At 36.9% G+C, this 12,994-nt stretch overlaps 1 protein-coding gene across 1 annotated transcript; it reads right to left on the reverse strand.

Moving 5' to 3' along the window:
* Positions 1-226: 226 nt before the first annotated feature.
* Positions 227-6,787, reverse strand: LOC126281882 (60S ribosomal protein L36). Its single transcript, XM_049981197.1, has 4 exons — positions 6,681-6,787; positions 6,420-6,536; positions 570-704; positions 227-382 (listed from the first exon to the last, which is right to left on the reverse strand). The coding sequence occupies exons 2-4, from the start codon at positions 6,534-6,536 to the stop codon at positions 293-295; spliced, it is 342 nt and encodes a 113-aa protein (XP_049837154.1). The 5' UTR covers positions 6,681-6,787; the 3' UTR covers positions 227-292.
* Positions 6,788-12,994: the final 6,207 nt, after the last annotated feature.

A 12,994-nucleotide genomic window follows, 5' to 3' on the forward strand; every position in this document is an offset into this window, starting at 1 on the left:
AAATGACCCAGAAAACCCCAAAAGATAGATCACAGTAATTCTGTTACTGGCCACAACTGCCCATCCTTTGCAGCTACTCCATGGTAACTGGCACCAAGATAAGCAGAACTATATGCCAACAGTGAAAGGACGACTGTGTGACAGCCATCGTAGCCACTATCACTTTGTTATTTGCTAATGGTTATGGAATTCTTGAAGAGTTAGTCTGAAATGAAACTGAATGAAATATGTAGACCAATATTTTAAGAAATTTTATTATGTAGGTATCAATACATTAACTCAGTCAAAACAGTTATTTTGCCTGTGCTTGGGCTTTCCTCATCTGTGTAAGGATGTTGCTCAATTCTTCTCGCTTCCTTTTTGCACGAATGTGTGTGCCAAGCTGAAAAGTTTCAAATAGATTTATCAATTACTGGATCTTTTGCCAATTACTTTAATCAGTTTAGGAAAGTAGAATTACTTCAAACACACATTCAAATCAAATATTTCAAGAGTACTAATACATGCATTGTTTAAATGTCACAAGTGATTTGCTCATCACAGCATTTTTAAATGTCACACACACTTACCCTTCTCTTAAGGTATTTCAAGGCCCGCTTATCCTTTGATACCTTCAGCAATTCCATCGCTCTCTTTTCATATGGGGCATGCCCGCACACTTCTCTAATCAAATCTCTAACAAATTTTGTGTGTTTTGTCTGAATCTGAAACATACAAGAGAAAATCAAATGTACACTGTGAATGTGACTTGTTCATACAACAGAACAATGCCACGATACTGACATTACAGAGAAGCTTTACAACTGGAAGTAAATCACAAAACCCATAGAGGCCAGAACACAAAACAGTTGTTTACTGAAAAGGTTAGAATAGCTCCTGATAAACCACCAACTGTATTTCCGTAGATTTAGCCTTAATGATGTAGAGTGGCTTCACGGCATTCTTTAACACTTTCAAAACATTCTTAAAAATTTGCTTTGTTTCTAAGCCTTTGATTCTTTACATGTTTCACTTCTTGCAAGTCAGATATGTAACTTATTTCAGAAGGCTTTCCACTATAATAATAATTTACAAAATGAGTGTTGACGTACCATACTTCAGTACTACGAGACAGGAAACTACACAGTAAGTCTCCACACTTCCATCTTTTCAGAGATGGTTGCAGGACTGCTGTTCAGTACAGAATATAAAATCAAATACCTTCCAGCCATCTAATTTCCAAACACTTGTTTTATAGGGCTACTGGTTTCAGTGATTTATTACACCATCTTCAGGCCCCCTAACGAACATGTAGGAAGATTCCAACCTCTATTCCAGTCAAAATAGGGGCCAACATTCATAGACTGGTACCTGCAGATTTCTGTTGATGATGATTGAAGTGATCACTGCATCAAGAAGAAATCTAGAGGTATCAGTCCTTGAATGGTGGCCCCTATTTTGACCAGGACCAATATCGGACTCTTCCAGCATATTGGTCAAGGGGCCTGAAGATGACTTAATAAATTGCCTAAACTGGTAGTCCAATAAAATAAATGAAATGGCTGAAATTTGATTTGACATTCTCAACACTATGCAATAAAGTTACACGTGTGTGACAATGTTGGCCACATTTGGCTTCAATGTTGTATATTCATTACTTTAAGCCTAGTTTAAAGAACACTGGGTTGTGCCACTCGTTGAGCAGAATTACTTGCATGCAAGTCGTTTCATATATGACTGAGGACACAGCGAAACCAGTATACACTTCAGTGTTGTTTTGTGGGTCCCTGAGTCAGGTATGAAATGAAAGTTTTGGCAGCTCCATGTCACACCAGTTGTGATTGAGTTAAAGCTTGTGTGGAATCGCTGCATAAGAAAAAAATAAGAAACGTGTTTCGATTCGTGACTGGATGAAGAAAAGACGTCAGCTAGATTGCTCAGCATCCTTGATGAAAATTTCCGATGGAAGATTCAAGAAGTTCTTTTAATTATCTTAGAATGTCACCAGAACTTCTCATGTTTCTTCTAAAAAAAAAAAAGTTAATTATGAGATAAGGAATAAAGGTACTGTAATGCATGAAGCACTGTGATGAACTTGTGTGTTGCACATGCACCTACAATCTGACAAATGATGACTGTCACCATAAATAGTTTATTTAACACTTCCAGGCACCAGTACAAGCATAGCTGGGCCCCAACTTAAAAAGACCACTCCAAATGCAGGTAGAGCCACAATTGTCTCCATATGTAAGCCACCTATTGCTCGAAAACTGGAGTCATTTTGTATGAGAAAAGTACGAAATTCTTGCCTTGACTAGTGGTGTCTTCTATTATAAATTTTTGGAAGTATTTTGAATGAAACATGAGCCATGTTGCTGAGTAACTCAATCCATACTTTTTCTTAGAAGGATGATTATATTTTATGTCTATTTTAAAATCTGAAACTATCAAAGAACAAAAGTAAATGCAAAAAATTAATCTTTAAGCCTGGTCTTTCTTAATATGTATTAGCCTACTCTACAAGATACATAAATTATATGTGCCAGTAACACTAAATACCGGCATAAACAGCCTGTTTCCCAGGCCCAATATTCTACTAAGTGGCAAGCCTCCAAAGTGTTAAGCAATGAACTGGTATAACCTCTCGAGCATTTTATTTATGTGCACATATTCTAGAGTGGATGGACAGAGCGCACCTGCAAGCTGGAACAATGATAACTATCTTACAATGTTTGCAGTACCTGCTGGCTGGCCAGTTTATTCTGTGTCATTGGGTCCCACCTTGGAGATATTTGAACCATGGAAAAATGGTCGTGACAATCCAATGACTGTGACAATCTCAATGCCACAGGACAAGAGAAAAACATAAAACTGGGATCTGTTGACCTCATTAATATATTTCTGATGTCCAGAGTAAAAAGCAAAGTGTTATGCACAATCACACTAAATGAGAGTACAATATATTACATGTTGTTCCAGAGAAGCATCATAATTACTTCAAGATATTGGAATCTACTCTCAACAGCAATAACACCTCGAGAAACAAGTATAACCAGAATTTGGCAAGTGTGAAGAATTAAGGCAAGCAAATGAACAGTATATCTTAGCTCCTGAGCAAACTTTACACTTCGTTATGTGAATAAAATGGAAAATGTACTTTATACTCAAAATTCCAGAGAGCGTTCTCAGATTCGTATGAATGAAACAAGTTGGAGAATAGGCTATACTTCAAATGAGAATGTTCTCAGCACGAGTAGAAGGGCAGGCGAAGTTGCTCATAACAAAGAACATAGTCCGATTTTGTATGAATAAAACTAGAGGAGCTTCTCACAAGCAGAGAACATTCTCAGTTTTCTGCAGTGAGCTCTATAGCACACTTCAAGCTGAATAAGTTCTGCTGAGGTTAAGTTTTTCCTACATTTTAGTAATAATGGCAGAATTCATGTAATCTGAAATGCAAAAACAGATATACATAACGAAGAAATACTGGAGAGAGAATAGATCATAAGATACTTCCAAAAAATCTTTGGAAGGGGAAGGAGCAACCTATGTCACAAAGTGAAAATTAAAACATTTCTATTGCTATTTAGCACACCCAAATTTTCAGACATAAATACAAGAAGACTTGGGTATACACCTAAAAACTGTCACTGACATTTCCAGATGTTCATCATCACTACTTCAGAGTATAAATTACATTACGTTAGAAATAAGTACATGGATCATAAGATTAATAACTGGCTTATTACAAACCTAGCTATCTGCTTCTCTTAACGAACTGTGCAGGCAACCACTTGCGTACTTTACGTCCAAGCAGACCATTATCCATCATATTCAAACAAACTTATCTTGCATTAGAAAGCTGATAGTTCCAGCTTGGAGTAGATGAAAATGTCAATCTTTTAAGAATTTGCTCACACAAAATGTTCACCTTACTTCAATAGCAAAGTTTCCCTCACATCAAAAACCCAGTAACACTGCAAGAAAATGCATTTGTCAACTGTCCGTAATAGTTGTAATTTGTTGCCACAAATAAAAGTATAAGTGAAACATAGTGCAACTCTTCTAGTTCCATATGTGTACACTGAATAGTTTGCCTGTTTGAGTGCATTGAATGAAATTTAACAATATGAGTTCATTCTGTGCCAAACAGGGCAGACGCCACACAGAGCACCTTCCCAAGGCGGAGAGGAGGCAGTGAAAAGGAACTTCAGAGAATATATTTCAAATTTTTTGTTAAAACAAAACTGAGAACTTTCTCAGGGAAAGTTCTTTTGCTCCGAGAATCCTCTCTGGAGAATGTTTTTCTTACTGATACGACCCATTGCCACCCATTATCACACCAGAACATTGCAAGACAGTGAACATTATATTAGCTCACTTTTAAAGTTACAACAAAAGAACAGGGATGCTGATAAATGTATTGACAATGGGGAATGGAGGAGTAAGGTAGAAAACTGAATACTAATCTTATGAAAATAAATCTGCTTTTGATCAGGAGAAAAGGAAACAGGAAGAAGTAACACGCACAAACGAACTCAGAAAAGCCTCCTTGATCAGTTAACTACAGGGGTGTAATGTGCAGAAGAAAAGGTGCAGAAACATTGGCGATGTGATTACTGTAATGGCTAGTGACAATTGTGTCATACAAAATAAATCAACAAGGTGAAGATAGAACTGATATGAGCAGAAGAAGAGAATAATTCTTGAGTTTAAGCAATAAAATGACAAAATAGAAAACCAATTTTTTTTTACTAAATTTATGTCTTAGTTTCCCCCTCAGAATGAACCTGTGGTATGACAACTCTTAAAGTTACCACGTAAACCAAAAGAATTTTCAAATCCTCTGACTCCATACACAGCTCAAGAAGGCAATTAATATTGAAAATGCAAATTTGTAACCACTACTATTTATGACATGTTCATGTTATACACTTTACATAACGTCTGACTAAAGACCATAACTCATTTTAATGACACTACCCCAAATGATTGCAGGGATGGATAAACTGCGCATCACATTGTATAAAGGCCTAATAGAGAAGATCAATAAAAAGTGCGATACAGCAATACAAATGAGCAAGAAAATTTCACTACAGGGAAATTACTGCAGATGTAAGCATAGGCCATTGTAACTTCCACCACAATCGGTTACAAACTGTTTAATTACACTGCCCACAAAACTATGTAAGACTTCATGTTACAAATTTGATTTCACCTCTATAAAAATATACTGCAGCTCAACTGAGTTTGAATGTTATTACTCAGAGAAACAGGAATATCCAACACTAGTCATGAACTCTGACCAGTGACATAGGAAATGTCTCACAAACGTAAACAATGTGGTGACTAGGTTATACATGTTTTCTTTGCTTTCAGGCATCTTTCTTCTGCAGTTGCACATAAACAAGTTGTATAGGTTAACTGCCGTCTAGCTAAAGAAAGCAACTAACCTAAACAACATTCATGTGGAGACTAATGGGATATCAGTGAGGATTTTTTTGAATGGGCCATGCTACAGATCAATGTCACCAATACCAGCATTTTTTTGCTTTAAAATCCGTTAGATTCACAGACTAACAAACTGAAGACACACCAAAAGATATCAAAGCAGCAATTAATATCACTCAAATCCAATAAATAATATTTAATATTCTTCTTCGCCCAACTAATTTAGTACAGAAGTTAATTCACCTTCATGTATAAGATTATCATAATAGTGTGACATTTTAGGCTTGATTCAGCCTACACTGAAAGTTGTAAGACCCATAGTCACAGGCAACTACAAACCGAAACGTGATTGCTTAACAACAATATGGGACTTAAATTTTGCAGATGCACGCGAAATAAGTCAAAACCCATAAAAATTCTCACTGAGAATTAAGTGTAATGACTAGTTTCTGAAGCAGCAGAAAAAATAAGTTTCCTTCAGACTTTTAATTGAACGCAACCTACAACCATACATACAAGAATATTTACAAAAGAAAGTATTTAACTCCCCATAAATAAATACTGATGTATTCCTACATGAAACACCAGAAACGCTTTAAAACATTAAAATGAGTTCACAGGAAACCCAATACAAGTGGCCTACCATCACAACACAAACACACATAGCACTCTGTACTACCATTTGTGGACAGTCCTGGAAACAAACACGGCAGACCAAGACAGCTTTAAAGGAAATTGTAGCATTAAGTAGTTTGACGAGAGTTTCCAGCAAAAATGTGGCATATACAACCCCCAAGAGCCCTCTCCAACGAATTGCGGACAATTCTGACAATATGGATCGCACCGTGCGGAAAAACTTAAACATCTGCAAGGTAAAGAGCGTAGACTTTCCCAAGCTTTTGGTCACAATTTGGGTGGGAGCAGAATAATTAAATCGAGTTATTAACGCAGAAACATGGAGATCAAATACCATATAAGTTTGTACTTACACCTTTCAGCCTTGAAGGTCGTATTGGTCTCTTATCTTGCTTAGTTTTTCCCATGCGTATTCTTGTCGTCCGGTGTCCCTTGCGTAGTCCGACACATAGCTCGTACCTTCTCGCCATCTGCAAACATCAGGCTACTTAAGCAGAGTAAACAACAACTATACATTTCAATTTCATTCCATCATTGCTAATAACAATCGTTGGCACTGTTAAAGAAATTGTTTAACACAATTAAACATATAATATCTCGATTTATAACGATACCTTCTCTACAACCTCGTGTACCTAAAACAATCTATATCCAACACTTTTCACGGCGGAAGCAAAGAGCTTATTCTCGCCGCAGATAGCAAATAATTCAGTTGTTACCAACTTCTCGACGGCAAAATGCTGATAGACACAAGAGATCGATAGGTAAACTCATGCGGTATTCTTAGTCAACGTCAAGCTTGGCGTGAGGATCCTTCGCTTTGCCTATTGCGAGTTTTTGTCATGATATTTAACGATGGCACGCTGAAACACTTGATAGAATATGGAAAACTATCTTGATAACAATGTCTTGCATTTTCCTTAGTCACCACTGTATTTGTTTCCCGTAGAGGCACAGCGTGCTTCCGATACCGGCCACGGGAGGTTAAGTGCAATAATATCGTAGTAGAATAGTCCCTTCATAATAATTTGGTGCGGTAGTGTGCTGTGTTCGTTTCTAAATTCACTTAAATAGCTAGTTTACATTGTGGACATTACCTTCTTCTACAACTGTATACTTCTTGTAAATGCTTGGATATGCACAGGAGCTTGGCAGGCAAAAACTTAACTCACCAGCAAAGTACGTCTCTGGCCAATTATACATTGTTCTACTCTGACAAGTTAGAGGTGTGGCTCATGTTTATAAATTAGATCAGGAAAACACACAGTGCTGACAATACATGACACATGTTGGACCTGATCAAATCAGAAAGCCTAAGAACACAGTATGAAAAGCACATTTAAAGTACTTTAAGAAAATACATTAGCCTCAATCTAACTAAGGCCAATTCACACTTGTCGTCACGCCATGTCATGGTACATAAAAAAAAAATCGTTTCAAATAGTAGCTTTCGCACTGACTGCCCATCCTGTTACGTGACGTTACAGCAACGTCAAGATTTCTCAGTAATAAAAGTATGGACAGCTGATGTCATCCATCCATTATTGATCATGTGACCCCCAAGCTCATTTCTTCCCAGTATATGGCCATGCGCAGCTCTCCGTATTTCGTTTCATCATAGGTTTTGTGGTTGATATCAGTTGTCTGTTGTTTGTTCCTTGTTATAAAATGTTTCGTTTCGCTATTCATTTTTTTAAAATTTATAGGAAATTACGGAGGCTTAATTGAAGTAATCCTGGTCCTGCAGGTTGGGGGTTGGGCATGGGGCTAATAACCCCATACTGTTTCCGAGGCTTTTGTTGAAATATATATATATATATATATATATATATATATATATATATATATATATATATATATATATATATATATATATATTCAACAAATATGGATGGAAAACATATGTCATGACCCTGGCAAAGGCAACGGATAAAGTATGTGACTGTAGCATATGGAATGTGAGGACAATGTTTCAGGTTGGAAAAATGAAAGACATAGCTGAAGAAATTTTAAAATTTAAATATGATGTCGTAGAGCTTCAGGAAATAAGAAGGCAAGGGAATGGGCTCCTATGTAAACCTCAGTAATCACTGATATATAGTGAACCAGAAGAAAGAACAGGCCAACATGGAACAGACTTTATAATAACTAGGGAAGTTAGGAAAAGCCTCCTAGAATTTGAACCCATAAATGAAAGCATATGTAGACTCAGACTGTGAGGGAAATATAGGAATATGTCAATTGTGAATGCACACACACCAACAGATAAAAAAAACAGGATATAATTAAATAACAGTTCTACGAAGACTTGGAAAAAGTATACTGCGCAGTAGCTAAATATGACCTGATGCTAGTAATACGATATTTTAATGCAAAAATAGGAAGGAATGAGCATCCAAATAGAGTTTCTGGAAAATATTCACTACATGAAGAAAACAACGAGAATGGAGACTTACTACACCAATTTTCAGAAACAAATAGCATGATTATTGAAATTACCTGCTTCCCATACAAGTGGATCCATCTGGGTACTTGGAAATCTGCATTTTTTTTAATGGAGTAGTCAATCAATTTGACCATATTTTAGTGATTGCACGCCACTCCACGTCAGTTATGGATGTTCTGAGCTGCAAAGGACCAAATTGTGACTCAGACCACTTTGTGATAAAATCAGTCTTGAGAGAGAAACTGTCGCTAACAAATGGTAACAGAATAGGAAAGATGATTAAATGGAATACAGACAAACTGTAAAACCCTGATGAAGTAAAAAAAATACCAAGTAACACTAAGCAGAAAGTTGAGCGATGAAGAGACTACAGCAGGAGTAGACGAAAGATGGAACAGACTGAAAAAGCCATTAAAGATGCCGCACAGGAAATAATAGGCATAAGAAGGAATAGAAGAACCCAGGAATGATTTGATGAAGGTTGCAGGTCAGCAATAGAGGAAACGAACAGGGCAAAAAAAAAAGTGCTATAGAGACAAACCAGAAATAATGTGGAACAATATAGAGAATTAAGGAGAAGAGCCAACAGACTGTGCAACAGAAAGGAAAGAGAATGGACTAAAGAAATTTCATGAACTAGAAGAGTTAAAGGAACAGAGTGAAATACGAACGTTCTGTCATGCTGTAGGCAATATGAAGAATAGATTCCAATCAAAAACAATCTCCTGTTACAGTAAAGATGGGGAAACGATAAGCGAAGATGAACAGATAGTGGGAAGATTATTTCATAGGTACACTGTGCATCAGCCTAGAAGATGAAGAAACAGACACACAGGAAGAAAAAGTGGAGCTAGAAGTAGACAATGATATCAATGAGGCAAGGAAGCCAACACTACAAGAGGTCTCCCAGGCTGTGCCAAGTCAAAAAACAATCAAGTCCCTGGGGAAGATAGCATAATCGCTGAATTAATAAAAACTGGTGGTGAGTGTGTAATAAATGGACTGCAGATATTAATATCAGATATCTGGAAAACAGAAACCATGCCAGATAATTGGAAAACTGGAATAATAATTCCCATTTATAAGAAAGGGGACAGAACAGCATGTAAAAACTATAGAGGTATAACATTTCTAAGCACAGCTTATAAGATATTCATAAGTATATTAAATGAAAGGATACAGAAGTGTGCAGAAGGCATACTAGAGGAATATCAGTGTGGCTTTCGATCAGACAGAGGAACAATTGTGATAAGACCAATGATGGACAAGTTCTATGAATATGGCATAGATCTGCATTTCCCATTCATCGACTTCAAACAAGCCCTTGACAGCATAAATCGGCAAGAACTACACAGAGTACCGGAAGAAGTTGTGTATGTGCTAAACTAAACAGACTAATCAGTATGACAATGACAGAGAGAAGAGCAAAAGTGAAGGTCCTTAGCGAACAAGTGAAAGTTTTGACTTAAATAAAGATGTGAAGCAAGGTGATAGTCTCTCCACTGTCCTATTCAGTATAGCCCTGCATAGTGTAGTAAATAAAATCAACAAAAGAGGCAGCATATTTATGAAAACTAGCCAGATATGTGCATTCCAAGAAATATACTGGGCAATGGAGGAAGAATCCTTAAAAATTGGCCTCATAGTAAATGAAAATAAAACAAAATATATGGTACTATCACAATCTAAGGCCAGAAGAATCCCTAAAAACCTAAACATCAATGGGAAATGCTTCAAAGGAGTGTCCTCTTTTAACTACTTGGGAGCCCTAATAACAAATGATAACAGTATTGGAAAGGCTATAAGGGAAAGAATACAAGCAGGAAACAGAACTTACTTTGCAAATATGTAACTTTTTAGAAATAGCCTTGTTACAAGAAAAACAAAACTGCTAATATATAATTACTTAGTCCGCCCAGTTATCACATATGGGTCAGAGGTATGGACGTTGACAGAACATGAAAAAATGCACTAAGAACCATTGAGCAGAAAATACTACGCAAAGTCTATGGACCAATAAGGGAGGAAGTTGGCTGAAGAACATGCTACAGTGCCGAATTACAAGAGTTAATACAAGGACAGGACACAGTAAAATTTGTGAAATCATAGCGAATACGATGGCTAGGACACTTGGAGAGAAAGGCTTGAGGATAGAACTTCAAAGAAAATGATGAAAGATGTTATCCATTCACTAGGTGAAAAGGGAGACCTAGAAGAAGATGGATCGACGACTTGATAGTGGATCTCACCCTTATGGGAGACTGGGGGTGGAAAAGAGCAGCAAATAACTGAGAAGTGTGGAGGAAGATCACTGAAGAAGCGAAAGCTCACCTAGGGCTGTAGCACTGAAGTAGTGAGACAGTCATCTGTACAGTACATGAGCATAATAAATTACTTGCCCCCTACTACATTAATAAAGTGGCTTTTATGTATACCATTACCATGTTTAATATTTTACAGTGAAATGTATGGCAATACAGCTGCAAACTTGAAGTGAAATAAGTCTTGTAGGTAGAATCAGATTCGTCAGTATGTGGAATTTATTTGTATGTTGTCAGGCAATTGTAGTGTTTTATAAAGAAATGGACTAAAACTTTCAGATGCTGCAACAGTTGCAAAATGCTTTTTTTGTGAATCTACATCTAGTAATTTGGTGTTGTTAGTTTAAATTATGTATTTGTGGAAGGCTTATTTGTTGTTCAGTAGCTCTTTGGATTATGTGCTAAACAATTTTGTAAATATAAGTGGCCAATATTTATGTGGTTCCACTAGCTAACCTCAGTAAAAATAAGGCACTCTAACTGTTCAATGCCAAATACAGGATACAATCAAAACCCACAAATCTCGAAGGGATAGGTATTGAGGGAGACATGACTATTGGACAAAAATTTGCATTTCACTATTAACTTAACTTAATCGAACCAATTTTTCAAGGGATGTGGTGGCAGATTGTAACCCAGTGTTCCTTTTAGTAATTCTGGGTACAATCTAGTGTAAGAAATGAAAAGACTCGCGCTTCAACTTTGTACAATATAAAATGCAGATTCCTCTTCCTTGAGCTCCTTGTATAGTGTGTGAAATTCCACTTCTGTACCACATAATGAATATTTTCGTATCCAACACCTTTTCTGCGTTGTTTTGCACTTCTGTCTTCCTTGTCTAATGACAGGCTATCCCTGCTAGCTGCAAACAATTTAAAGTCCAATAAACACCTTTTTTGTACAAATGTGGACTCCAGCATTCATGTATATATGCTACCGCATGTGAAGATAACTGAAAGTCATCTTGAGAAGATCGCAATTCCCGCAGGAAGATAGTTGAGGACAGTTAAGCGAGTTGACATCATGCATCTTGAATTGCTTTGAAGTGCCGTGATGTGACGGACAATGTGAATACAACTTGACATGATGGTACCATTATGTGAAGGTGCCGTGAAAGCCAATGTGGATTGGCCTGTATTGTATCTCTGTGTAGAAAAAATAAGCTATGTATCTTTCTTTCTGAAGCAATCCTAATGAACTCGAATACTAACTGGACGAAATTAACTTCAGCTTTCTATTTCTTAATGACGACTGCATAAAAAGTATATAAACAGAAATATTTCTACTCTTGGGCTACACATTGATCAGATACTACTGTCACAGTCTAACGTAACAGTCGGGACACTTCGACTCGATTTTGTTGCCTTGACTTGTTTTTAAGCAGATTAGCATGCCATTGAAGCAGAGATGTGCTGCAAGTTGTAAGGACGAAAATAAGGTGTTTGCTTCTAATTTATTATGTTACAGCACTCAGGCATACTGGTTTTGTCGAGATGTTTTATGTTTCTATCAGTGCGTACATTACAGAGGTATGTGGAAGTCATACGAATTAAATGTTGGATGAGTAACAACGTATTCCGACATTTAAAGCAGAAGATACAACATTTCTCCGATACTGACAAACTAGGGAATATGTCATTGGATAAAAAAGTCTCTAATGGCACATTTAACATATGACAGCACTTCTGACATTGTTATTAGCTTTGAGGACTTGTGGCTTACAGGCACAGCATATTTCTCCCACTCTCTGGCAGTTGCTTGTCCCTCTTACAATAATATAAAAATGAAGATCGTACTTGTGGCAACAGGAAACAATGACTAAAACATAGTAGACCAAGGAACGACAAATGAGGCTCCCATCCCTTTTGCGCATATAGGTACATGTCTGTGCATCTTAAGTGTGGATCTGTGTGTTTGTATTCCTTTTATGTCAACATGGTAAGCTGCAGTCTATCCAACATCACAAGTGTTTCTTCACGAATGTGTTGTAGCTTGCCATTGGATTCATGATTTTACCCCTACTTGCGCTTATTGTAGGATCGCTCTTAGAAACATCTATGTTTTCTGAAATTACACAAATCTTGGAGGCAAAAAATCATTTACATATTTCGTAAATCAAGTAGGAAAGGGATGCAAACCAAACATTATGCTTACGCCGCAT

This window comes from Schistocerca gregaria, chromosome 7 (genome assembly GCF_023897955.1).
Source record: "Schistocerca gregaria isolate iqSchGreg1 chromosome 7, iqSchGreg1.2, whole genome shotgun sequence".
NCBI lineage: Eukaryota > Metazoa > Arthropoda > Insecta > Orthoptera > Acrididae > Schistocerca > Schistocerca gregaria.